The sequence below is a fragment of the Bubalus kerabau genome, chromosome 10 (assembly GCF_029407905.1).
Source record: "Bubalus kerabau isolate K-KA32 ecotype Philippines breed swamp buffalo chromosome 10, PCC_UOA_SB_1v2, whole genome shotgun sequence".
Lineage (NCBI taxonomy): Eukaryota > Metazoa > Chordata > Mammalia > Artiodactyla > Bovidae > Bubalus > Bubalus kerabau.
Genome location: NC_073633.1, coordinates 35,278,736 through 35,305,760, shown reverse-complemented (window position 1 = coordinate 35,305,760; position 27,025 = coordinate 35,278,736). Strand labels below are relative to the sequence as shown.

The 27,025-nt window shown below is 36.1% G+C and overlaps 1 protein-coding gene across 1 annotated transcript in view; it reads left to right on the top strand.

Annotated features, from left to right (window-relative positions):
• The window catches only part of AQR (aquarius intron-binding spliceosomal factor), a 94,513-nt gene that overhangs the window by 9,588 nt on the left and 57,900 nt on the right, over positions 1 to 27,025 (top strand). Inside the window, exons 5-15 of the mRNA XM_055537287.1 lie at positions 4,782 to 4,902; positions 6,972 to 7,112; positions 8,808 to 8,876; positions 9,890 to 9,990; positions 12,639 to 12,715; positions 15,526 to 15,590; positions 17,393 to 17,509; positions 19,260 to 19,373; positions 21,231 to 21,334; positions 23,992 to 24,094; positions 26,627 to 26,747. Of these exons, the coding sequence (XP_055393262.1) occupies positions 4,782 to 4,902; positions 6,972 to 7,112; positions 8,808 to 8,876; positions 9,890 to 9,990; positions 12,639 to 12,715; positions 15,526 to 15,590; positions 17,393 to 17,509; positions 19,260 to 19,373; positions 21,231 to 21,334; positions 23,992 to 24,094; positions 26,627 to 26,747 (1,133 nt within the window). The remainder of the gene's footprint in view (positions 1 to 4,781; positions 4,903 to 6,971; positions 7,113 to 8,807; positions 8,877 to 9,889; positions 9,991 to 12,638; positions 12,716 to 15,525; positions 15,591 to 17,392; positions 17,510 to 19,259; positions 19,374 to 21,230; positions 21,335 to 23,991; positions 24,095 to 26,626; positions 26,748 to 27,025) is intronic.

Below are 27,025 nucleotides of genomic sequence, written 5' to 3'. Positions count from 1 at the left end.
TTTGTTCAAGATAATGCATTTAAGTAATTGGTGGAGCTAGGATGCCAGTGTCTTATGCCAAAGCTCATGGTTTTTCCACTTCTCCACCCTCCCTTGAGGTATAGTCTGCATCAGAAGTCAGTCTCTGTTTTAATGACTGTAACTCCAGGAGATAGTGAAAGACAGGGAAGCCTGACGTGCTGCAGTCCAGGGGTTGCAGAGTCAGACATTACTTAGAGACTGAAAAACAACAACTCCCTTCATAAACTGATTTGATCCTCACAAAAATGGCATAAGACTAGCGATCACTTCAAGAAAATTAGAGATACCAAGGGAACATTTCATGCAAAGATGGGAACAGTAAAGGACAGAAATGGTATGGACCTAACAGAAGCAGAAGATATTAAGAAGAGGTGGCAAGAATACACAGAAGAACTATACAAAACAGGTCTTCACGACCCAGATAATCATGATGGTATGATCACTCACCTAGAGCCAGACATCCTGGAATGCGAAGTCAAATGGGCCTTAGGAAGCATCACTATGAACAAAGCTAGTGGAGGTGATGGAATTCCAGTTGAGCTATTTCAAATCCTGAAAGATGATGCTGTGAAAGTGCTACATTCAATATGCCATCAAATTTGGAAAACTCAGCAGTGGCCATGGGACTGGAAAGGTCAGTTTTCAATCCAATCCCAAAGAAAGGCAATGCCAAAGAATGCTCAAACACATTTGCACTCACCTCAAAATTAAGGTGAGTAAAGTAAGCTAGTAAAGTAATGCTCAAAATTCTCCAAGCCAGGCTTCAACAGTACGTGAACCATGAACTTCCAGATGTTCAAGTGGAATTTAGAAAAGGCAGAGGAACCAGAGATCAAATTGCCAACATCTGTTGGATCATGGAAAAAGCAAGAAAGTTCCAGAAAAACATCTACTTCCACTTTATTGACTGTGCCAAAGCCTTTGACTGTGTGGATCACAACAAACTGTGGAAAATTCTTCAAGAGACAGGAGTACCAGACCACCTGACCTGCCTCCTGAGAACTCTGTATGCAGGTCAGGAAGCAATAGTTAGAACTGGACATGGAACAACAGACTGGTTCCAAATCGGGAAAGGAGTATGTCAAGGCTGTATCTTGTCACCCTGCTTATTTAACTTATATGCAAAGTACATCATGAGAACTGCTGGACTGGATGAAGCACAAGCTAAAATCAGAAAGATTGCCAGTAACCTCAGATATGCAGATGATACCACTCTTATGGCAGAAAGTGAAGAAGAACTAAAGAGCCTCTTGATGAAAGTGAAAGAGGAGAGTGAAAAAGTTGGCTTAAAGTTCAACATCCAGAAAACTATGATCATGGCATCCAGTCCCATCACTTCATGGCAAATAGATGGGGAAACAGTGGAAATAGTAAGAGACTTTATTTTTTTGGGCTCCAAAATCACTGCAGATGGTGACTGCGGCAATGAAATTAAAAGACGCTTACTCCTTGGAAGAAAAGTTATGACCAGCCTAGACAGCATAAAGCAGAAACACTACTTTGCCAACAAAGGTCCATCTAGTCAAGGCTGTGGTTTTTCCAGTGGTCGTGTATGGATGTGAGAGTTGGACTGTGAAGAAAGCCGAGTGCCGAATAATTGATGCTTTTGAACAGTGGTGTTGGAGAAGACTCTTGAGAGTCCCTTGGACTGCAAGGAGATCCACCCAGTCCATCCTAAAGGAGATCAGTCTTGAATATTCATTGGAAGGACTGATGCTGAAGCTAAAACTCCAATATTTGTCCACCTGATGCAAAGAACTGACTCATTTGAAAAGACCTTGATGCTGAGAAAGATTGAAAGTGAGAGGAGAAGGGGACAACAGAGGATGAGATGGCTGGATGGCATCACCAACTCAATGGACATGAGTTTGGGTAAACTCTGGGAGTTGGTGATGGACAGGGAGGTCTGGCGTACTGCACCCCATGGGGTTGCGAAGAGTCAGACACGACCGAGCGACTGAACTGATCTGAACTGAGCTGAGGTGTTCTTATTATTGCAGAGAAAAATTGAAGTTTGTAGCTATAAATTAACTAGTAAGTGAAGTGCCTGCTATATCTTAAGAACTGTATTGTTATTAAATACTTGATATCATTTAATCCTCATAACAATTCCAATAAGATCTTCCTTATATTAATAGAGAGCACTTAGGCTAGAAACTGGATCCATATGACCCTTAGATTAATACACTTTTTCATCACACTTTTTCTTCATCTTTCAAGAAGAACAATAAAAATCAAGTGGATGCTGTTATATAGTTAGGATAAAACCAGAGTTCTATGGTCCTTGCAAATATCAGATACCAGGAGAATTGCAAGAACTAAAGGAGAAAGCAGCAGAACATATTTAAGGCACCAATGACAGTGAAAGATCTTTAATAACTGATAAAGTGGGTCGTTACCTTCCAGGAACTTTTATGTAATTTCTTGGTGAAAATGCCATTTTCTCTGTGCCAGCCTCCAGACACAATAATTCTCAAGTTTGTAGTAGAGATAATTGATGGTCTCTTGCTAGAATGGAAAGTGAGATGGCATGGAGAAAGTTTCTAGGTATAGGAAAGTGAACTGAATCTTGAGAAAACTCATCAGAGGGGCATGTTATTATATAGATTACATTTGCTGCAATTGCCAAAATAGAATCAGGGAATTAGTGAACAGTCCTTAAATTTGGTTTAAAGAGATCTAGTTTGGAGTGTGGTCTGTATCATCTATATATCACAGAGCTAAGTCCATCATCTTGGGCAGATCATTGACTCTCATATTCTCAGATTCCTTATCTGAAAAATGTAAAGAATAAGTTTGGAGTTCACTGTGTAATCAGATAATACCCATGATATTACTGTTAAAAAAATGTGGCAAGCCAATGATATCTGTGGGGCATCTGGCAGAATCAAACATAAAGATACTCTGAAATGATATGTATTCCATCTAGACTGCCAAAAAAAAAAAATCCTACAGCTAAAACCTTGATGAATGTGAGTCCAGACTCTCAAATTACAGAGCACATTACAGCAAGATTTAGTTGAAGCAACAAAGAGCAGAATTAGATACTCCTCAGAAAACCACAGGTAATTAAATAATATATATACTGTCAAATCATGTTTAAAATTATTATGAGTATAAAAGAAGAAATAGAATATGTGAATAGAAACAAGACACTAAAAATGGACAGGTTTGGGGGAAAATGAAAATAAAAGTCATTGAAATTAAAAAACTCAGTGGTTAAGTTGAATAGATTAGACACAGCTAAAGAGGGAATTAGTGAATGGGGATTTAGAGCTGAGAAAATTAACAAATAATAGAAGCATACAAGGCAGTTAAGAGATATAGAGGGTAGAATGAGAAGGTCCATTAGAAGAGATTTAGGGAAAATGAGGGAGTGGCAATTTAGAAGAGGTGATGGTTAAGAATTTTCAACAGTTAAGATATGAGTCTGTAAGATTCAGAAAGTATATTTAGCAAGCTGTGAACACAGCAACAGTGACAGAAATCTTAAAATCTACTAGAGGAAAAACGATTACTCAGAGGAAGAAGAACAAATTGATTGTAGACTTCACAATTGCAATAATAGAAAAGATAGTAGAATGAGTCTAGTAAATAGAAAAATAGAATTATCGACCAAGAAAGAATTCTATCACCAGCTAAACTGCATGAAATAAACAGATTTCAGACAGATTCATACTAACAGACTTGCTAGCAGAAGTTCTGAAGGGCATAATTTAGGGAAGAGGAATTTAAACTTGTAAACATAGAATGATACGAAGTTTCATGCATTTACTATATGAAAGAGTAGTTATAACTTGGAGCCTTTTGGCAGTTATTTAGGATAAAATATTATTTACCAGTTTCCTAGGCTCTTGCAAACTAAGTAAGAATGATTCCTAAAGATAGACCCATGGAAATATCAACATGAGGAGACCTTTGAATCTTGAGAGGAAGTAGAAAAATTCTGTGTTACAGCACAGTCCAAAATGCACAAGTGTGTGTGTACACCTGTGCTTGCATGCGTGTGTACATGAAGACGCAAGTGAAAAGTTACATTGAAAAGTTATACATGTGGAGTGATTTAAAATAGAAACTAGTTCTGTGTTCTACATTAGTGCTTGAGAGGATTTTACAGCCCACAACAGTAATTGATGTTTATAACTACTCTGAACAAGAAATGGTTAAGTTTTGTTTTGAAAATCAGAATTACTTAGTTTAGAATGTTTTCACCGGTCTTAAATAAGAATTTTGGCATTTTGAAGAGAAAATGCCAGTTACCTTGAAAACTGACGTATGTTAAATGCCTTGTAATTAAGTAACAAATCCTCTTTTTGAGTAAGTCTTTTTCTTAGTTTTCAGAAATCATTTGGTGCTGATATAAATTTGTGTTAATTTCTCAGTTACTTTTGTCTGTGAAGCTGTCCATCATATGATTTTAGAGCTGATATTTTTGTCAGATATTTTTGTTTTTTACTCTGTGAAGCACCTTAGATAAGGAAATATCAAGTGCTCTAATGGTGATAATTATATATGTCAGTAATCTTTGAAATCTTTGTTTTCCTACTTTGAAACTATAAAACTCTCCTTCTCCAGAGCCATATTTGCTACATATGTTTCCAATAGTAGGACTGACCTACATTATAGATTAATTTGTGAAGGGCTTTCAGACTATCAATACAGATTTCAAAAAGTTGTAAGTAATTAGACTTTTTCAGGAGAGTGATATAATGAGATGGTAGTAAATAATGAAATATTCTATGCCTTTTTATTCTTCATAGCCAGTATCTTGAAAATTACCTCTGGATGAATTATTCTCCAGAAGTGTCCAGCAAAGCCTATTTAATGTCAATCTGCTGTATGGTGAATGAAAAATTCAGAGAAAATGTCCCTGCATGGGAGGTAACAGATTTAAATTACTTTATAGCTTTCTTACTGTGCTCACTTAAGCTGTTACAAAGTAACTTTTTTACTGATAATATTTTTAGAACAAAACTTTATCCAAAAATAAAGTAAATATTGAGAAAAAGAATGGATGTATGAAAAATGCTGGGTTGGCCAAAAAGCTTGTTCAGGTTTTCCCTAAGATGGTATGAAAAAAGCCAAACAAACTTTTCGGCCACTCAATGATATTTCTTTTGGTTTCAGTTCTTTCTTTAATATGCTGTGAATTGAAAAATTATGAATGTGAAATTATTTTTCTCCTTTGTGCTTAAAACAAAGAATGGCATGTATTATAAAGACTTTTATAAAGACTTTTACATCAGATAAAGTATATTTTATATTAAGTAGCTCAAAGAGTCGGACATGACGGAGCAACTGAACTGAGCTCAAATACATAATGTTCGATGAGATAATATTTTTCAGTGCCTTGTTTCACAACAGAGTATGTGTTTATAGTTTTACCAGAGTAAAGTAGTATGTCTAAAGTCAAGACAGGTGCTTATATTGTAATTTCAGTCTTCTCTTTATCTGATTTAGGATGTTTTCTCTTTTGAAATTTATAATTGACATTTTCTCTTTGGCTACTATAACAGAGCCTTGATCAGGTAACAGAGGTCCAAAATCTAGGTTTTCTTTGGCCATTATGAAATGGTCAGCTCATCAAAAGAGTTCCTTCCCCTCAATCATACTTCTTTAAGTGAAGGAAAGCCATGTATACTTGCCATCTCTTTTGAGGGGATGGTCTCCAAAATGAAAAGGTGTTAGCATTCTTTAAGATAAAACCATGGACCCTCAAATATTCATTAGTACCATCGTATAAGGGCCTTGTGTCTTATTGAGAAATCTTGGAGGTTTCTTAAAGTTGCTTTGAACCGCCAGAGGAAGGGAGAGGGACACCAGAGAATGACTTCATCAGTTTTCATGTTATAAAGACCACTTTGGTGATTAGAGTTGATACAGATACAGAGAAGAGCTTACACACAGATTTGGGAAGTAAAATTGATTGGATTTGATAATTGAAGTAGCTTGAGGGAGGGGTTATTATTTTCAGTAACCTTCCAGGTTTGGGCAACGGAATGTAAAAGATGAGAGGTGCCTCTTACCAAGATAGGTCGAAGAGGGTTGAGGAATATTTTGGCGGGTACAAAATTGTTGAATTGGGTTTTGGACTTTCTGAGTTTAAGTTGCTTTTGGAATATCTAGATGTAATTGTAGTAGACAAAGCAATCTAAGGACTGAATAAATCTGGACTGATGATGTGTCTTTAGAATCATTAGCATATGGTAGTTGAAGTAATGGGAGAGGGAGAAGAAGAATGAGGCTAGATGCCCAGGGACACTGCCTTGTAAAGTGACAAAGAAGAGAAACCTTCACATCAAGAAGGAGTTGAGGGTTGTAAGCGTCCTTAGAACTTGACAGGTGTAACAGCGTCAGGGGAGTGCTGTACATGGAAACTTGTTTTAGAGAAGTAAGTGAAAACAGCTAGTGTAGGTCATACGTTTGGAGCACTTGCCTATGAAAGAAAAGAGAGCTAACAGAAAGGTGGGGAGGTAGATCACAGAGAAGCTTGAATATGTTTACATTATTTACCTTTTCTTTTTAAAACATTATTTGTATATTAAGAGTAAAGAGATAATATAAAGGCAAGGGTGTCTTTGAGATTAAATAGAATAGGAAGACTTCCATTTTTGCTAAAGATGTTTCTTTGTTTAAATTAAAAGAATTAAAACACTTTAGATCCTTAATAAAAAAACAAATCCTAAGCTAATTACCAGCCTAATACTTGAAGAAAAAATGAAGGAATCAAAGCCATTATTTTATTAGCTGAAAATTTCTGCAACTCTCACATTATCCTACCAGAAATCTCTATTTGACTTGCTACAGTGAATTTTAAGTAAGCAAGTAATCTTTTTGTAATTACTATGTTTGGTTAATAGACTCCTAAAAAGTCTGCCATTGTTTGCTTACAGGAGAAAAAGAGGTGAGCAAGCCATTTCAAAATGAATTTTTATTCTTTCTCTTTTCAGACTTTTAAGAAGAAGCCAGATCACTTCCCATTCTTTTTCAAGTGCATCTTGAAAGCAGCATTAGCTGAAACTGATGGTGAATTTTCACTCCATGAACAGACAGTCTTACTGCTTTTTCTTGACCACTGCTTCAATAGTTTGGTAATTTTACTTTACCTTTGGGGAGAATGTTCAAATTTTCTTATTCTTTTAAGTTGACTGTAAATGAGATGAGCTCTAGAGCCAACTCCTCATAGTAGTGGAGAATGAGGACAATGCTAACATTTCAGCCCCTTCTTGGGAAAATCATCTTGTAGGATCTGTTTGCTTTTTAATAGATTTGGACTTGACCCCTTCTTTTTTATATCTAGCTTCTAAGTAAAATAATAAGAATTGAAATTCTCCAAATATAGAGCAGCAAAGAGTCTGTTAACATGAACATTAAGTAATGAGATCAGTATCATAAACTATACACAGGGACATAGCTTCATTACTTCTCAGTCATACCTCATATATAACCCGGCAGGTCTTGTTTTGAGTTGACTGTTTAGGGGTGATTATGGATGATCTTTCTAAATCTCTTGGGTTGCATATGATACATTTTTAATTCTTCGTAAGATTATGCTCTAAAAAATAAACATTTATGGTAATTAATATTTCATGTGTACTTCTCTCCTGTGGTTATCTGAAGGTATTTATCTTTAAATAAATAGGTATACACATATATATAAATAGGTATATATATATATAGGTGCTCCTGAATTGATAGTGCATTTAGACCCATGCAGGAGAATGCATGAGGTTCTTTCTTACCCTGAAAACAGTGTTGATAGATGGATGTTTCCATGTAGTACTTCACATGGGTCTCTTTAACATTTATTAAATTAAACAAAGCAAATATAAATAGATGTGATTCCTTGTCAGAAATGGAACAAAACCAAGATTTAATTAGTATTGGTAGTTTGGTGCTAGTTTAATTAACTTAAAAGCTAGCTTATTATTGGTACTTTTTTTTCAGTTTACCTCCAGTATTCATTATTTAAGAGGTAGTTACGCTCTAAAAAATAGCTGTGAACACAGAATTAGCTAAAACTGAACCGCTGCTCTTAGGGAAAATACAGAGATAGTTTCATGCAAGCCTCTGGTCACATTTTCATCAGGTGATTGATGTATAGCCTTGTTTTATGTGTTTCTGTTTAAAGTCACTTTATATATATTGTTGATTTGTTAACGTTGAACTTGTGACCAACAGTGCTGTAACTTACGTCTGAACAAACTTACCTAACACGTAGTATTTTCTCTTTAAGGCACATCACAGCCTTCTTTCACCTGGGAACACTGAACAGCACTGAAGCCCTGTGCTTAGGGCCATTTTCAATAGCAAAATCAGCAAAACTCACAATATTGTGAGAAAGTAGCACGCCATCCCTGGAGAATCCCAGGGATGGCGGAGCCTGCTGGGCTGCCGTCTATGGGGTCACACAGAGGCGGACACGACTGAAGTGACTTAGCAGCAGCAGCAGCACTAAATAGACCAAAAAGAGATGCTAGTGTAAGAGAGCTGAAGCAAGAAGGCAGAGCCCACCTTGTCTGACCTCAGCTCTAAACGTGTGTGTTGGGCAGTTCACACTTGGCTCTGCTCTGTGCTGTCACTGAATGACAGTGGAAGCATTGGGAGTATTGAACTGAGGGCTGCAAATACATTCTGCAAGTTGATGAAATCACAGATATGGAATTTGAAAATCATGAGGCTTAGCTTTATCTCTTTAAAAAATGGATTGAACTTCTTAATAATAAAAAAATCATTAATTTGAAAGAATTGATGGCATATTTTCCCCTCATGACTGTTTTAAACAGGAAGTAGACTTGATACGGAGTCAAGTACAGCAGCTTATCTCTCTCCCGATGTGGATGGGCTTACAGCCTGTAAGTATCTCAGTTCAGAAACTTACATGTATTTGTAAGTGGAATATGTGGTTTTAGATGGTGTAGCTTTGATATGGATTAAAATGACAGTTAAAAATCCCCCACCAAATTTTTCTAATTTACTACGCATTAACTAATCATAGGTGTAGTTTTTTTCAGTTTTAAAGCTTTTATGTGTAAGCCAATAAATGTTTCTCCTAATGTTATTATTTTAAGGTGAAATAAGGTAATATCTATTGAGCTCATAAAGGGAGTTAATTTAGTAAAATATTATTATTCATAGGTATGTCTCTGGATGAGACTAAACACAGACTTGAATTTTTAATTTTCCTTGAATGGAACGTACATACAGCTATAGGAGAACATCTGAATTATGTTTAATATTAACAACTTCATTTTTTCTGTCAAAGTCTTATTGGATAATATGGTCGAGTATCAAAGCCAAATTAACAGATTTTAGGGAGTAAAGTTAAAACTATCAGATTTCTATATAATACTGTATTCAGAATTTCATTTCCTGCACGTGGGTGGTTTTGCAGACATTCAGATATGCAAGCTTATTCATAGGTACCAGTTGATGAAGGTTAAAACAGGCACCTATAAATAATTATTACCAAGTTAAAAACCGATAGTGCCATGAGAAAGAGTGGTGGTATCGACATTTCCTTATTATGATAGCTGTTTTATATGCATTGTTTCAGACTGACTTTTGAACTTTAAATGTTAATGCCCATATTTTTCAAACTGAAGTCCTGAATTTTAGAAATAAGAAAGAAAATTTAGAAATAAGAAAGAAAATTTATTACTGAGCTTAAAATCTTAACGAGAAATTTCTTTTGTCTTATTTTTTTTTCTATTGACAGGTATTGGAATTGAACTAGTTTTTTAAAGTGTAGGTATTAGTTTCTTAGGTTCCAGCTTTTGTCACGTTTCTATCTGGTTTTATCCCATTGCTCTATATTATATTCTTACATTGGGGTTATGGCTGATTTAATGCCACATCATTCTTTCAGGCACGATTGGAATTAGAATTAAAAAAGACACCTAAGCTAAGAAAATTCTGGAACTTGATTAAAAAGAATGATGAAAAGATGGATCCAGAAGCAAGAGAACAGTATGTTGCCAAAGCTTTGTTCCATGTTGGTTTGTTATACTGAGTTGTGAGTCTTAGATGTTGCTGACTTGTTTTGTTCTTCCCTTTACGTAGTGCTGAACCAATTAAACGATTAAGAAGTGCTTTTGCTTAGAAGCACCATCATAGAAATATTTTTTACAAAGTTTCAGTGGAGAAGCCACACATCATCATTTCTCCTTTCGCTTATCTCTGCCCCCGTCACAAGTGTTATCAGTGGTCTTCCCTTTGCCTGCTGTCCATCATAGTTTGTTCATCATGGATGGGTCTCAATTTTCTCCACAGTCTTCAGGCTGTCAGTCCAAGTTTCTTTCTTTTTACTATTCCCCCACTCTTAACAATGACTTACGCACTACACTTTATACACTCCATTCATTCAATAAATTTAAGTGTTTATTATTTTATTGGGTACTATTGTAGGTGTAGGCAAAATGGCATAGAACAAAATAGAAAGTAATTCCTGCTCTTGTGGAGTTTACGTTCTAGTTGGGGAAAGCAGCTAATAACAGATGGATTTTATGGTATATTATCCAGTGGTTCATGCTAAGGAGAAAGATAAATGAAGTATATAATGAGTAAGGAAGCAGATGAGGGTTGCAGGTTGTTTTAATAGTAATTATTATCAATTGGATAAAAGTCTGGTAGCAAGCATTTATGTCAAGTTCTGTTAGTAGGAAGGAAGAGAAGAATCTGTATACTCTTAAGACAGCAATCTCAACCTTTTTAGCATCAGGGACCGGTTCATGGAAGACAGTTTTTCCACAGACTGGGGCAGGGAGTGGGAATGGTTTCAGGGATGATTCTCATAAGGAATGTACAACCTAGATCACAAGGTCTGTGCTTCCATGAGAATCTAATGCTGCTGCTGATCTGACAGGAGACAGCTCAGGCAAGTGATGGGGAGTGGCTGTAAATACAGATAAAGCTTCACTTGCTGTGCAGCCCAGTTCCTCACAGGGTTGGGGACCCCTGCTCCAAGAGGTTTGTTCTGCTCTCTCTTTGAAGCTAACTGGTCTACCTGTGCTCTTGCTTTATTTATTACGTGACTCTTCTAGCAATGATCCTTTTTTCTTTCTTCATCTTCAAGTGTTCTTTCCACTCATTTTTTTTCTCCCTCTGCTTATGTATATATGCTTGGGACTCACTTCTTGAGCCTACGATAACTTCTTCTGACTCTTATTTTTTTGTCCACTTAAGGATAATACTCTGTTCACCCATAGATAGCAGCTGAAGTCATAGGTATGAGTAAGATTATCTAATGAGGTATATAAACTGTGAAAAGAGGGTTGAGGACAAAAGTGAAGCGTGGAGTTGTGCTGGTGATCACTGAAAATGAGAGAAACTGAAAAAAGCTGGATGTCAGAGAAACGAGTTTGGGAGTAAGGAAATGAGAAGTATAAGGACAAGAGAATAGGGTCAGAATAGGAATATCCTTTCTTTAACTTCAGACTCCAGTCTCATCTCTTCCATGATATCTTTCTAATCAATAACCTCTTAATGGGGCTACTTACATGATATCTTTGCATTATTTGACTACTTTTTAAAAACGTAAACCCTCTCTTCCCATTACCTCAGTATGGTTTAATTCCAAATCAATAGACTCTTCATCGTTTCTTAAACATTCCTTTCCTAACCACCTTTGCCCCTTTGCTTCACTTAATTGAGGCTAACCTTTTAAGCAGTCTTCCAGACCAAGTACTAAGCCTGCAGTGCTTTCTTCCGAACTGAAACACACAGTGTTTTTCATTGAAACATCAGCTCTTTTTGTAGTGGTTAGACTGTGTATAGTTGTTCAGAGTGTAAGTTCTATGATCAGACTTCGTAGGTTTCACAGCCACCTGCTGTGTAAGTTTGGGCAAGTCACTGCACCTTTTTGAGCCTTGGTGTGTGGTCAGGACTATAGAACCTGTCCCATAGGACTGCTGTCAGCATTCGACTATCTTGTATGATGTCCTTAGCGCAGCTCAGATCCTAGCACAGTAGGTGCTCAGTTAATGTCGGGCAGTCTTACTAATTAATGTTGGCTTGTGTTACTGATTATATTTTATGACTTGTCGTCATTTTAAGTATATTTTAGTCATTTCCCTCCTTGTTATTTCCAGCAGGGCTGGCATAATCATTTGTAGCTGTCCAATATGTGACGATTGGTTTTTGAATAGTTGGTACATGATGCATCTTAAATTAGTAATGAGTAAAAAGTTGTTTTTTAAACTAACAGTTAATTTTTATACATTATAATACTCTATTTAATAATTTAAGCATATTAAAGTATGAAATTGCTCATTTCAACTACATACTTAAGTATTAGATTTTTGATCTTGAAGGCAGACTATAAATGAAATTTTGAAAACGCCTTTCTAGTCCTGACCTTTAAATCACAAGTGAAAACTTTTATTAGACAGAGATACTTTCTTCACTGGTTATTAGGCCAGTAATGAGGCTCCTGTTTTCTTCATGTAATGCTGTATTTCTCTCAAGGAAAAAGTTGTTTAAGTTATGGTCCTGATTTCAGAGAGAAATGAAACAATTTGAGCAATGTAAGAAAGGCTGTTCAGCATTTAAGTTTTACTTTTGAAATAATTATTTCTCAAAAATAATTTGCTCCCTGTTTGTTATCTCTCTGATTTTAGAGCCTATCAAGAAAGAAGATTTCTTTCACAACTCATCCAGAAGTTTATCTCTGTGCTGAAATCAGTCCCACTTTCTGGTAACTATCTTCCTTTTCTCAGCTCATTTGTGAAGTTACCATTCAGATGCCCATCTGGTATTTATATTTAGTCTAAAAACTGCTCTCCAAATGATTTTAAATTATATTGACAAGGAGTTATGTCCTTCTCTTTTCAAGTATGCTACCAGTCTGAGTATTGTGACTGCCTTAGAAATTCATATCATTTAAGGGCACCAGCATGGTTATTGAAATGTTCATTTATTTAGCAATTATTTTTGGAGCTTCCTTATAACACACAGGTTTTGAACAAGGTTTTCAGGACGTGGTGAACAAGATAGGCACAGACCCTATCCACGTGGCATTTATAATTTGGTACTGAATAATGTTTTCAAGCCATATCAAATACTGTTTAGAAGTGGAAAAGGAGGATTATTTTGAGATATAAGCTACAAGATGAAATGGGAAGTATTTTCCTCCATCGTGGTCCCCATTTATTATGAAACAAATAGAAGTATATACTGTGTGGAGTATAAACTTCAAAATATATTACGATTATCCACTGTATATAGATACATATATGTGTGTATATGAGTATGAGCTCGATGTACCAAGAGGATCTAACTACATTTTGCTGGGTTGGCAAGATTGACATAAGCATCTAGTGAGTGCAAATAGGGTATTGTTTACTTAATAAAAGTATGTGTATGCTATGTATGATATATCATTGGTTGTTAATATTTTATTTTCTAACTGAAATATAATCTAAGAACAGTTCAATAGGTGTACCACATTTATATGCACCAGAGATTATACCATACATATGAATCAGAGATTGTAGTTTTGTTTAAACTAAAATACAACAATGTGTACTTATAAATGTTGACTTTCCCCAAGTAATAGTTTACAGCTGGAAGTCACACCTGTAATTCAGTGAGGAATAGATAATAATGCTACAGATGCCAATTTATGGTACCAGATTTGGGGTATATTATTACTACCAGTATTACTATAAAGAAAAAATTGTCATATGCTTATAATCTGTCACCTAATTTTTATATATTTAAATCTTTCAGTTAAGCACCATGAACCTGGAAAGAGGACTTAGATTGGGTTTCCTTGACACAAATAATAATAATGAGAACCAGTAATGTATAATAGTTAGTGTCAGGTTGGGAATCCCCTGGTCCACAGTGTAGGTAGGTCTTGGCACTTTCACTACCTTGGGCTCAGGTTCAGTCTCTGGTCAGGGAACTAAGACCCTACAAGCCATGCACTGTGGCAGCACCCCACCACCTCGCACCCTCAAAAAACTGATGGCATCTAGAAAGGTTTGAAAGTCAAGTAAATATAACAGTACAGGGCCTGCAGAAATGTTAATGACTAACAAAGCACTAAATGTTGCCATCGTCATAATATATTGTCAGAAAACAAAATTTCTTAGATTGATCTTGAGCTTTAATCAAAATTTATTAACTTGCTGGCAAAGGAAGCAACAGAGATGAAAATACTGTGCCAGTTTAGAAAGGGCATAAAACCAGATGGATTATATAGTTAGAAAACAGAAAACTAATTTTTAAAAGATTGTGTGTAGTTCCATTTTGCAAGGTTATTGCAAACAACTGTCCACATCAGTTGTTATAAAGGAAATCTGTGTAGGATGATTTGAAATGTCAGGGCTGCTATCAAAAGAAGGAAAAAACACAGTACACATAAAAAGCAAGTGATAAGAATTTATTGGTGTCCAAAATTGGAATAACAGGGCTTCAGCTCTGAACAGCATGCCTCGTAGGGCCAATTAGTATAAAAATATGCAGCTTTATCCACCAGAACTCAGAAATTGAGTGCCAAGCATCATGTTCTAATTTTAAATAGGCCATTTCCAGTAATTTTCTCAAGCTATAAATAAAAATATGGAATACAGATTTTGCTCATTTTAAAATTTTGGACAAAATTATTTTCCTTTGCCAGTAATAAGAACAGAAGATACAACAGAGGACCAGTTTGAACGGATTTAATTTAAAAGTCACTCATTTAAATTCTTTAGTTTTAGCAACTGTATGACCTAGGCTGTGTCTCAGAAAACTGGATTCCTCTTCTAACCAGCCAAAAATCAAGTCATTTTCCTCTGGTCCTCAGTTTCTCACCTATAAGATAAAGAGCGAGTAAGATGTTGTCTGAGATCTTTTCTAGCTGTGAAATTCTATAGTTATGTTGTTTTAGGGTTTGAATTATGGGCATACGTTACTTACAAAAGTATCCATATTCTTCCTTCGCATAAAGCCTTCTATTTGCCTATGTACAACAAATAAATAAGTAGATTTAAATAAATTCAAATAAAGCATTTGTAGGACACCTTCTATAGGTCTAGCACTGGGTTATTCACTGCTGGGAGTCCTTAGACTAGGGACCCTAAATTTTTCTCCTTTTCAATTGAAACAATCTTGGCAGGATGGTTTCAGCTGGTAAAATAGCAGAACATTTTCTGACATTAGAAAAAAAAGAGATTTGTACTCTGAAAGTATATCATGTCACAAAGTTGTACTTATTTTAAAAATGAAAATGTTCTTAAAAATAAACACTTTAGAAATATGTTTGCAGGTCTGATTTTTAAAATGTGTCTCTGATGCAAGCTATGTTTTTCATTTTCTCCTACTTATAGAACTTAATGTAAGGGTAAGGCCTGCCCTTTTTGAAAATGTGTGAGGTCTGTACTCTGAATCATAGTCCAATTCTGATGAATGAGATGAATAACCTTGTTTAAATAACTAAATAACTGCCAGTTTTAAGATATAGTACCATAGAATGACCTAAGTAAGAAAGTTTTAACATGTTTTCTCTCTTATGTTTAGATCCTGTCACTATGGACAAAGTTCATTACTGTGAAAGATTTATTGAACTTATGATTGATCTAGAGGTAAGAAGTGTGCAGTGATTTTTCTGTTATATAATCATTAAGGAAGCTAATGATTATAAATGTAAGATTAAACCCATGACTATATATGAAATATTTATCACCTCAAACTGGCCTTAGTTTCTTTGTACCTATTTCAAGTGTCTTATAGAGAAGAAAGTCAAAAGTGATTGACTCTTGAAGTTTCAGATGACTGTCAAAGGGCTGTGTTTGTATTAAAAACCTTATTTAGTAACTCAACATGAGTCCAGCAAGGGCAATTTATTTTCTGTCACATTTAATTACCCCTTCATAGAGTTTTAAAAAGAGCTGAAGTCATAGGTTTATGACCATCTTTTTAATCATCTCACTTTTCTAAGTGTGCCTGATATTGTTGATGAAGAAAGATATAGCTGCTCGCTATTGTCAATTTTTAAAATTAAGACCCAGCGATCCCACTGCTGGGCATACACACCGAGGAAACCAGAACTGAAAGAGACACATGCACCCCAATGTTCATCGCAGCACTGTTTATAATAGCCAGGACATGGAAGCAACCTAGATGTCCATCAGCAGATGAATGGATAAGAAAGCTGTGGTACATATACTCAATGGAGTATTACTCAGCCATTAAAAAGAATGCATTTGAATCAGTTCTAATGAGGTGGATGAAACTGGAGCCGATTATACAGAGTGAAGTAAGTCAGAAAGAAAAACACCTATACAGTATACTAACACATATATATGGAATTTAGAAAGATGGTAACAATAACCCTGTATACAAGACAGCAAAAGAGACACTGATGTATAGAAGAGTCTTTTGGACTCTGTGTGGTGGCTGGGGGATGATTTGGAAGAATGGCACTGAAATATGTATAATATCATATAAGAAATGAATCGCCAGTCCAGGTTTGATGCAGGATACAGGATGCTTGGGCTGGTGCACTGAGATGACCCAGAGGGATGGTATGGAGAGGGAGGTGGGAAGGGGGTTCAGGATTGGGAACACGTGTATACCCATGGCGGATTCATGTTGATGTATGGCAAAACTAATACAATATTGTAAAGTAATTAGCCTCTAATTAAAATAAATTAAATTAAAAAAAAAAGATTCTTAAAAAAAAATTTCATGCTACTAGGTGCAAGATTTTGATGCAGAGTTCAGATGCAGAGCTGGTGTAGTTCAGATTGAATTCATTTCCTTTCATTTCCTCTCCCTTTTTAATGCAGGAAGTTGAAAGAAAAGCCTTTTTGTTCATTTCTTATTGGGAGAACTAGGATGGTTTCTAGACATGAGGATTAGAGTATTGGACGAGCTGTCATTCATGAGATCTTCATTCAGATTCAAGTTCTGCCAGAAATTACAATCTCTGAGGATCTCAATAACCTCCCCTTTAACATGAGGGTATTTGACCAGATTAGTGGTTTCCGAACTATGTTTGTCATAGTTTCTCAGAATTGTCTTGCTGACTAGCACAGGACGATGTGGGAAGGAGACACTGAGAAAGGAATCTCCAGTTAGGGATTCTCACTCCCTTCCCCCCATCTCAAAACCTACACACAATATATATTGGGATTTCACATAGGATTTTGTTTGAAAACTACCGGCCAAGATAGAATCTGAGATTTTTTTTCCAGTGCTGTACTTTGTTTAGAAACATTACCACTGAGTTATTTGCAGCATGGACTAGACCCTTTGCTTTGTGCAGTGTCTTTTGAGGGGCTGAGGGTACTCTGTGATTAACACTCCTGCACTGAGTGTCAGTGGACTTCACCTCCTGCTGGGAGGCATGCAGACTTACTGCTGCAGTGATTATTTTCTCTAGGCCCTACTCCCCACAAGACGCTGGTTTAATACCATCCTGGATGACTCCCACGTTTTGGTTCACTGTTACCTTTCCAATCTTGTTCGTAGAGAAGAGGATGGCCATCTTTTTTCCCAGGTAAGCATTGGTGTATCTGAATATACTTATTGTTTTCATTTCTAAGTTGATTTTTTTCTTCCTTTGCCATGCACATGGGGGTACTAGGGCATGGCACAAAATTTTTGCTAAATATTTAATTGAATGATGTAAATTCCAAATTAGTCTTTTTAAAGTGAAACCAAGTCTTGATATACAAAGTGGATGCCTTCTCTTGTTGGTGACCTCTACTAATGTTATATCATCTTATTTTCTCTTCCAAATACTCATTTTATTAATTAAACAGTAAAACAAATGTTATTAAATTTGAGGGGGATAGTTAATTCAAATAAAACTTTTGTTAATATGTGATGTTATCATTGGGCTAAATTATGCATGATATAGTTCCACATGCTCATATATTTTGATTCTGTGTCAGTGACTACTGTGGACTATAAATAGATGATAAGCATTAACTTCAAGCGAAGTGATTTAATGTCAGTAAATATTAGCAAAGAGCCTAATATCATGGCTCTTTCCATGAGGTGATGGTGGCGGGGCGGTTGCTAAGGCGGAAGTGTGCACATGCTTCGTCTGCTGCCTTGGGTTGAAAGGCAGGCGCACTTGGTTTACTGCTTTGTGTAGGAAGACAGAGTAGTAGGGTTTCCCATTTCCTATAAAGTCGTCCAGAAGAAAAGTCTTCTAACAAAGTTCCAACACTTGCCTGTGGTGTGGTCACAGCTGGAGATAAAATTTTTGTATACATTTACATACTCTCCTAAAAACTCTCATCTGGTGTCTGTGAGCGTTCCTTCTTTTCCTCTTCTCATACTAAATTTTACCCAGTAACTGGTTGCTCGTAGATACATTAGATAATCCTAATATCGGGGAGGGGGAATAAATTGGGAGATTGGGACTGACATATACATACTACTGTGTATAACTAATAAGAACTTAATTTAGCACAGAAAACTCTACTTAGTACTCTGTTATGACCTATTTGGGAAAAGAATCTAAAAAAGAGTGAATGTATGTATATGTATAAGTGATTCACTTTGCTGGATAGCCAAAACTAACACAACATTGTAAATCAACCATACTCTGATAAAACTTGATTTAAAAAAACCCTAATATCTGATCTGCTATAGGTTAGAATTAAGAATAATAAAAATGGGGGGCAGATGCAGCCCCAAATTCTGTTGATGCTGCCATCACAGGGGGAAAGGAGGCCTTCAGCAGTCGCAGGAACTAAGCCAAAGAAAGGGCTTGATGGCCATGGAGACTGAAGAGAGGAACGAATAACTTACCTTTTCCTCCTTCCTTGCTATTTTTTTTTCAATATAGAGAAGAGTATCGCTAATTGTGAATTGCAAAATTCTCATCAGAAAATTCTGAGTGGCATAAACCCTCAGGAGTTCCTGCTAATTGTATGGGTCTATATATTTACAGTGATGTAGAGAAATATTTTTTTTTTCCATTAAAATGATTGACTTCCTTTGATTAGTTCCTTAATGTTTCTTTAGTATTGGGATTGTAGTTTTAAGTTCTTCCCTGTAGAAGTAGACCAAGTATATGAGATAGACTTAACAATTTATTCACAGTGTGTACTTTATTCTCACCTAAATAAAACATTTGTACATGTTTTGAAATGTTTGCTGTAGTGTTTACATTCTATAGCTTTTCGGTACCTCTAAGAAGGTATGTGGACTTATTTATTATTTTTAATAGTGTCTGTTTCGGCCTTCTTGCTCTCATGTTTGCACAGTTTGTTAATTTAAGCGTCTCCTTTCAGCTCTTGGACATGCTTAAGTTCTATACTGGTTTTGAGATTAACGACCAGACTGGAAATGCTCTGACAGAGAATGAGATGACAACTATTCACTATGATAGAATCACTTCTCTCCAGGTAAGTGAGATGCATTATAGCCTTTCATCTGTTCCATGAAGTTGTGTCATAAATAAGTTAGGTTTTATATAGTACAAATGGAGAAGGCAATGGCACCCCACTCCAGTACTCTTGCCTGGAAAACCCTATGGACGGAGGAGCCTGGTGGGCTGCAATCCATGGGGTCGCTAAGAGTCTGATATGACCGAGCGACTTCACTTTCACTTTTCACTTTCATGCATTGGAGAAGGAAATGGCAACCCACTCCAATGTTCTTGCCTGGAGAATCCCAGGGACGAGGCAGCCTGGTGGGCCGCCATCTATGGGGTCACACAGAATCGGACATGACTGAAGTGACTTAGCTTTTTAGCTTTATAGTGCAAATAGGAAAGGTACTTATTTAATAGTATGCTCATCTTGAATTTTTAAAATATTGCTAATTCTGATGGATTTATGAAAAAGAAAGTTTTCTTTTATAGTCCTCAGTCTTGAGAATCAGTATATTGATATTTGACAGTCAAAAAATATTAGTTATTGGGCAAACTTGGTACATTTAAATATCAACTTTATTTTATGAAAGAGTATTTCAACTTGACAAAGTATATGTGCATACTTCATACATTTTAAAGATAAAGGCATGTAATGGTACTGAAATTTACCAATGCAGCCCAGATATACCCTAAAAGTACCTTTGTTTTTATTACTGAGCTCATTTTGCTCTTGAACTCCATTTCCTCTGGTGGCAGAAAGAGACTTTTATTTCTCAATTTAAAATAATTGAGATCCTAACCTTTTAAAGAGTCTTTTGCGGGGAGGAGGGCAGGGAACCTGTAAAGACACAGCCAAACTTAAGTTCAGATTATCTTTCACCATCAGGTCCACTGTCTCTCAAGGTCATTGCTCTTCCTGCACACAGTCCCAACTCAGATATCTTTTCCTGCTTTTCTCAGAGGGTTAGTGTTTTTGTTCCTCTGCCTCTGCCCTAGAAGTGACCATGGCTGGTGTGGTGTGTGCTGTTCTCTTGGCACCGGCAAGGCTCAATGATTGGTCTCTTGGAGGCTGGTTGTCAGCCTACTGACAGGGTCCCAGTGCTTGATCTTGATGGTGCCGGAGTCCTCCTGGGAGCTGACTGCTTCATCTTCTAGCTTGGGGAACTCACTTGCCGGCTTGGTGCAGGGTCATTTTGCCATTGTCTATGGTAATCTCATGGCAGGCCTTATCCATAACCTTGGCAACCTTCTGTGCAGTCCTCTACAGGGGACTTAAAAACTTGTGGAACTTTTACCTTGGCATTAAGGAGGACTAGAGATGTTACCTCTCACACACTTAATCAAATCAGCATAATGCTGCTCTTTCTGTTTTCTTGCAGCTTACCCCATGTTGATTGGAAGTGTTATCCTGGGAGGGCCTGTCTTTCCTGAGTTCCAAAGTCAAGCAGGGTGCATGCACACTAAGCTGTAGGCCCCTCCCTCAGATACCTCTTCAGTGGGAGTTGCCCTTGAGACTTCCTTTTAGTTTTGTTAAGCCAGTTCTTTATTTTATTTATTTTTTTAAGCCAGTTCTTAATAATGAAGTGTTTTGTTCTGTTTTTTGTCTTTTCCTGTCAGTGAAGCTGGCCTTCCTGGGTCTTATCATGTATATTCAAAATGTGACTTTAGAAATCAAAAACTGAACATTGACTCTGGTTTTACACTCTTGCTGGAACAATTCTGTTTTCTTTTCCCGTTGTATTTAGTGCTTTTGAACAAGGCAGAGGTCACATTTGAGAAGCATATAAGAAAGAGAAGTGCATTAATATTTTTTTTAAATATTTTTTCTGTTGTGCAGTAAGTTGTTATATGTAGGCATTAACTTTTTTTTTTTCCTGTTCTTTTCTAGAGAGCTGCTTTTGCACATTTCCCTGAACTCTATGATTTTGCTCTCTCAAATGTGGCAGAAGTAGATACTCGGGAATCCTTGGTCAAGTTTTTTGGACCTCTTAGGTAAGGCAGTATGAAAGGACGACTGGATTTTAATCTTCTTTATTTGCTTTTAGTTATTTTTGCACTGCTTTAGGTGATATTATTTTTTGCACTACTATTTATTGACAGTTAAAACTAGCTTCTCTCTAGCTTTTCTTATCTTTGGGTCACTTAAATATAATTATACATCTCTCTTTTTTGTAAAATTTATATTTTTGTCTTTAAAAAATTTTTTTTCTTTATCATATCTTTCTTTTTTATATTTTTTATAACTTATACAGTTTTCCTAGGTCATCGGGTTTGAACCTAAGTAGTTGGTTGTCTGATTTCTGAGCCCTAATTTTTTTTTTTTGAGGAGTAATTGACATAAAACATTATATTAGTTTCATATATATAATGTAATGATTTAATATTTATATTTATTGTGAAATTGATCACTTCAAGTATAGATAGCATTCATCTTCATGCATGTAGAACTTTTTTGGTCTTGTAATGAGGACTCAGCTAAGATATGAATTATACCCAAATTGATCTATAGATATAAGTGTGTTCCAGTCAAAATCTCAGCAGGAAATTTTATAGAAATTGCCAAGCTTTCTCTAAAACGAATATGGAAAGGCAAAGGAACTAAGATAGTCAAAACCATTTTTGAAAAAAACAAAGAGGATTTCTACTACCTAACTTCAAAACTTACTATAAATTCACAGTAATCAAGACATTGTGGTATTGAAAACAAGGTAGACGTAGATCACTGAAATAGAGTCGAGTGAAATAGACCACAAATATATGATTAATTGGTTTTTGACTCAGGTGACAAGTCAACTCAATGGGAAAAGGATAATTTCAGCAGTGGTGCCAGAACAATTGGACATCCATATGCAAACTATGAAACTTGACCAATTCCTCATATCATATACACAGATTAACTCAAAATAAATCATAGACTTAAATATCACAATTAAAACTTAACAAGAAGTATAGGAGAAAATCTTTGTCATTGTGCTTTGTACAAAGTTTTCCATAGATAACAAAGCACAGCCCATAAAGGGAAAAATTGATAATTGGACTTGGTCAAAATTTGAAATTTCCATTTGAAAGACATTGTTAAGGGATGAAAAGAGAAGCCCCATACTGGGAGAAAATACTGGCTAAATTCATATCTGATAATGGACTAGCATCCAGACATCTTAGAACTCAGTAACAAGAAAACAACTTAATGGCTGTAGATTTGAGCAGGTACTTCACCAAAGAAGATATGTAGATTTCAGTGAGTCTATAGAAAGGTACTAGTATCATTTGGCATTATTAGTTATTAGGGAAAAGCAAACTTAAAATGAGATACCATTACAGACCTATTAGAATCGTTTATAAAAGCAACAAGGTATTGACTCTTAACAAAGATGTGGAACAATTGCAGTTCTTATATATTGCTGATGAGACTTCAAAGTGATCGTGCCACTTTGGAAAAAATTTGATAGTTGCTTACACAGTTTAGCATGCACTTACTGTGTGATCTAGTGTTCTCAGACATACCCAAGAGAAGTGGAAACTTAGATTCACAGAAAAATCTGTCTAGAGATTTATATAGTAGCTTTATTCATAGTTGTCAAAACTGTTATTTTCATTGAAGTGATAGGTTTATTATTGTTCAGATTTTTTGAAAGTGAAAGTGAAGTCGCTCAGTCGTATCCGACTCTTTGCGACCCCATGGACAGCAGCCTGCAGCAGACTCCTCTGTCCGTGGGATTTTCTAGGCAAGAGTACTGGAGTGGGTTGCCATTTCTTTCTCCAGGGAATCTTCCCGACCCAGGGATCGAATCCAGGTCTCCCGCATTGTACACAGACGCTTCACCATCTGAGCCACCAGGGAAGTCAGATTTTTTGCTCTTATTCAGATCTGAATAACCATAGTTGTCAGTCATTCTTTCAAGTAAAAAGCATGTGCAAAGTATGTACTTCCCGTTCTGTTGCACAGAATTTCTAAAAAACAGATACTCAAGTCCAAATTTAATAACAATAAATCTTTGCTGTTTCATCATGGACATTTTTAAAATTGACTTTTTTAAAAAGAGCCAGTGGTGGCTCAGAGGTTAAAGCATCTGCCCACAATGCGGGAGACCTGGGTTTGATCCCTGGGTCAGGAAGATCCTCTGGAGAAGGAAATGGCAACCCACTCCAGTATTCTTGCCTGGAGAATCCCATGGACGGAGGAGACTGGTGGGTTATAATCCACAGGGTCGCAGAGTCGGACACGACTGAGCAACTTCACTTTCACTTTTTTAAAAAAATGACTGTGGCAGCAGGAATGCCGTGATCACTTCTCACAGCACTGGATGGTGTCACTTCTTTGATCCAGGCTGCCAGTTTTACCCACGGCCACATTTGCACTGTCACTATACATGTAAAGACAGTGAGAAAAAGCCTGAATAATGTCTTGGTATTGATATGAAAAAATGTCCTTGAAACCTCCCTGAAAAGATCTAGGGACTATGAGAGGTTTGCAGAAGACTTTGAGAAGTCTGTCTTAGAGGTTTAATATTCATATATGATTTCATATATTTGTTGCTGTGTCATAGGATTATATTTTCTAGGTAAAACTTTTCAAGCAGCCTGTAAAATTACTTTTCAAAAGTGAAGTTATAAGACAATATTCTGATCTCAATATTTTTATTCTGCAGTTCCAATACCCTCCACCAGGTGGCATCATACCTCTGCTTGTTACCAACCCTTCCTAAAGCTGAAGACACAACTTTTGATAAAGGGTTTCTTCTAGAATTGTTGGTAAATATTAGTGTTCCTTGAATTATGCGTGTTTTTCCTACCTTTTTGAATCATTCTTAAAGATGTAGGTTGGTAGAGATTTTTTTTCTGGGCTAAAAAATTGGTTGATTCTTTTACCTGGTTTGGATCATATCAGCATTTGACTTTGTCAGATTTCTTTTTCATCTCTTAGATTACTTTTTTCAAGTCTCTTACCTCTTAAAACTGATTTCTGGTGTGGATTCATTCCATGCAGACATTTATGAGCAACATCTGTGTCAAGCACCAGATTAAAGACCTTGGGGATACAGAAATGACCGACAGCATTTCTGCCTTTAAGTGATCACAGTTTACATTTACACAAACACACATACATGGATAATATATGTATTCATATCATTTATCTGTTTATTTTTAACATTATTACCTAAATATAGCACCTTGAATGTTAAACCATACCTTTATCACTAGAGAATTCATGAATGTTTAGAAATAGAGAAAATTATCACTTCCTCAGTCATTTTGGGAAATGAGTATTAGTTTGAGCATTAACTCAAGCTTTTTGTAAAGTTTTTTTTTTTTTTAGTGCAGTTTTAGGTTCATAGCAAACTTGAAGGAAATGGATATACCTTACGTTTTAAACTTCCATGAAATATTTCCTAAAGAGGATGATTATTTAACCGTACCCTACCATGAGGATCTAGGCTATTTGCAGTGTTCACTCTTACAAATAATGATGCAGTCCTGATATAGGCCCCTTTGTGCTCAGATGTGGGCCTTTAGGAGAGGTGCCTAGAAGTGAAATTATTTGACTGAAGCATGTGCTTATTGAAAAGATAAAAGACGCAGTCTAACTGTCCTTCGGAGGCTATGTGCTCCCATCCACAGTGTGCCGGAGTCTGTCTCCGTAAGCTCTTTTCAGCATCGGACGTTACGAGTCTCCTAGTTTTGCCAGTCTCATGGGCCAGTAATGCCTAAAGCGGCTCCTGAATGGAGTCTCATGGGTTTGTTTTTGTTTTTTTTTAAAGCTTATTTTAATTCTCTGTTTCCTGATTACTATAAGAATGAGTTGTCTTTTGTATGTTTCAAACATATTTTTATATCTATATAAACTTTCACTGCATGGAGGTGTGTTGTATAGATCTTTTTTTTGCATAATAATAGGCAAATGGTTTTGAGATATATTTCAAGCTAATATAAGGTTTAAAGCACAGTTCCTTACTGTAAAGAGGAAGATGATATGCTTGTTTTTGGGTAGTAACAGGAAACTATTGGTAGCAGGTGTTTTAAGCCTGGTGACAGGTGTTTAATGCCATTTGGAGAGAAATTCTGGGGAAGGGTTTTAAATTAACCAAGTATGGAAACTACTTTTTATCCATATATTCACTTGGATGAATTGTGTGTCTTGGGTCACTTTCTTTGCCTGCCTTCTTACAAATCACTTTTCATTGTCTCTGACTGGAAGTGCTTTCTAAAAATTCCTTGTCCTATTTTCTGACAATGTAAAATCTTCTCTGGTAAGTCAGGTTTTGGAGATTAATAATAAATCCCTACTATAGAAAGAAATGAGGATTTTTCCAGGAACCTTTCTAATGGAAAATAGGTTTGAGTATAAAACTGATCCTGTCATGCCTTTTAGGGTTTTACAGCTAAAATTTCATCCTTAAAATTTAAATAGTTATGTGAAAAGAAAACAGTTTTAAAAATTTATAGTGTGATATCATTATCTTTCATTTTCTCCCTCTCTTAAAAGATTTTCACAGGCTTTGAATTCTACTAATAGCCAACCAAATTATGATTAAAAAGTTAGAATATGCATATTCTTTACATGATAGTACAGTGTCTTCTTTTCTAAAACAATACTATCTTTACTGAAAAGAATGTGACACATTTTTCAAATATTATTTTAGCATCTCTTAACTAGGTAACAAACATTTCTATATTTGAGATAGATCTCTAAAATATTAACAATGGAGGGGTACATAGAGATCATTAAGTCCAGCTCTCTCATTCTCATTTTACAAAGACTACTGAAGCCAAGTTATTACTAAACTTACCCAGATTGTTTAACCAGTTAGTACAAGAGTGAAAACCATAACTAGGACTTAGGGCCCCCATTTTGTTCTTCCATTAATGAGTGCCGTGTGCTATAACATTATCTTTTTTAAGGTCTCGGCATGTGCTGAGCTCTTTGACACTATTTTACAGGATTCCATTTCATTTTTATTGGAAACCTAAAAGGGGAGTTAATCTGTTTTACTGAAAAGGAAATTAAAATCAGGGAGCTTGCAGTAACTTGCCCAGCATCCACATAGCCTGTAAGTAGAGGTGCTGGGAGTTAAACTCAGATCTGCCAAATTCCAAAGTTCATCACAATCAGTACCTCTTTCGTATTTGATTTATGGAGAACGTGGAAAAAGGAAAAAGCATCTCTTGTTAAGTTTTATGAAAATATGAAATGTCTCATTCCATACTTCATGGCGAATTTTTTAATAAGTAATTTTGATTAGAGAAAGATGTTTCTGACTTTCTTCCTAAACTTGTTTCTTTTAGGTATCTCGTCATGAGCGTCGAATTTCTCAGATTCAGCAGTTGAACCAGATGCCTTTGTATCCAACTGAGAAGATCATATGGGATGAAAATATTGTCCCAACTGAATACTATTCTGGGGAAGGTATGGTAATGAAGTACAGCATTCAGATGTAACATGAAAGTTAGTGTAGAAGTCATCATATCTACCTGAACATACTTCTATTTGCTATATCAGTCAGTTCAGTTCAGTCTCTCAGTTGAGTCCGACTCTTCGCTACCCCATGGACTGCAGCACTCCAGGGCTCCCTGTCCATTGCCATCTCCCAGAGTTTACTCAAATGCATGTCCATTGAGTCAGTGATGCCATCCAACCATCTCATCCTCTGTCGTCCCCTTCTCCTGCCTTCAATTTTTCCCAGC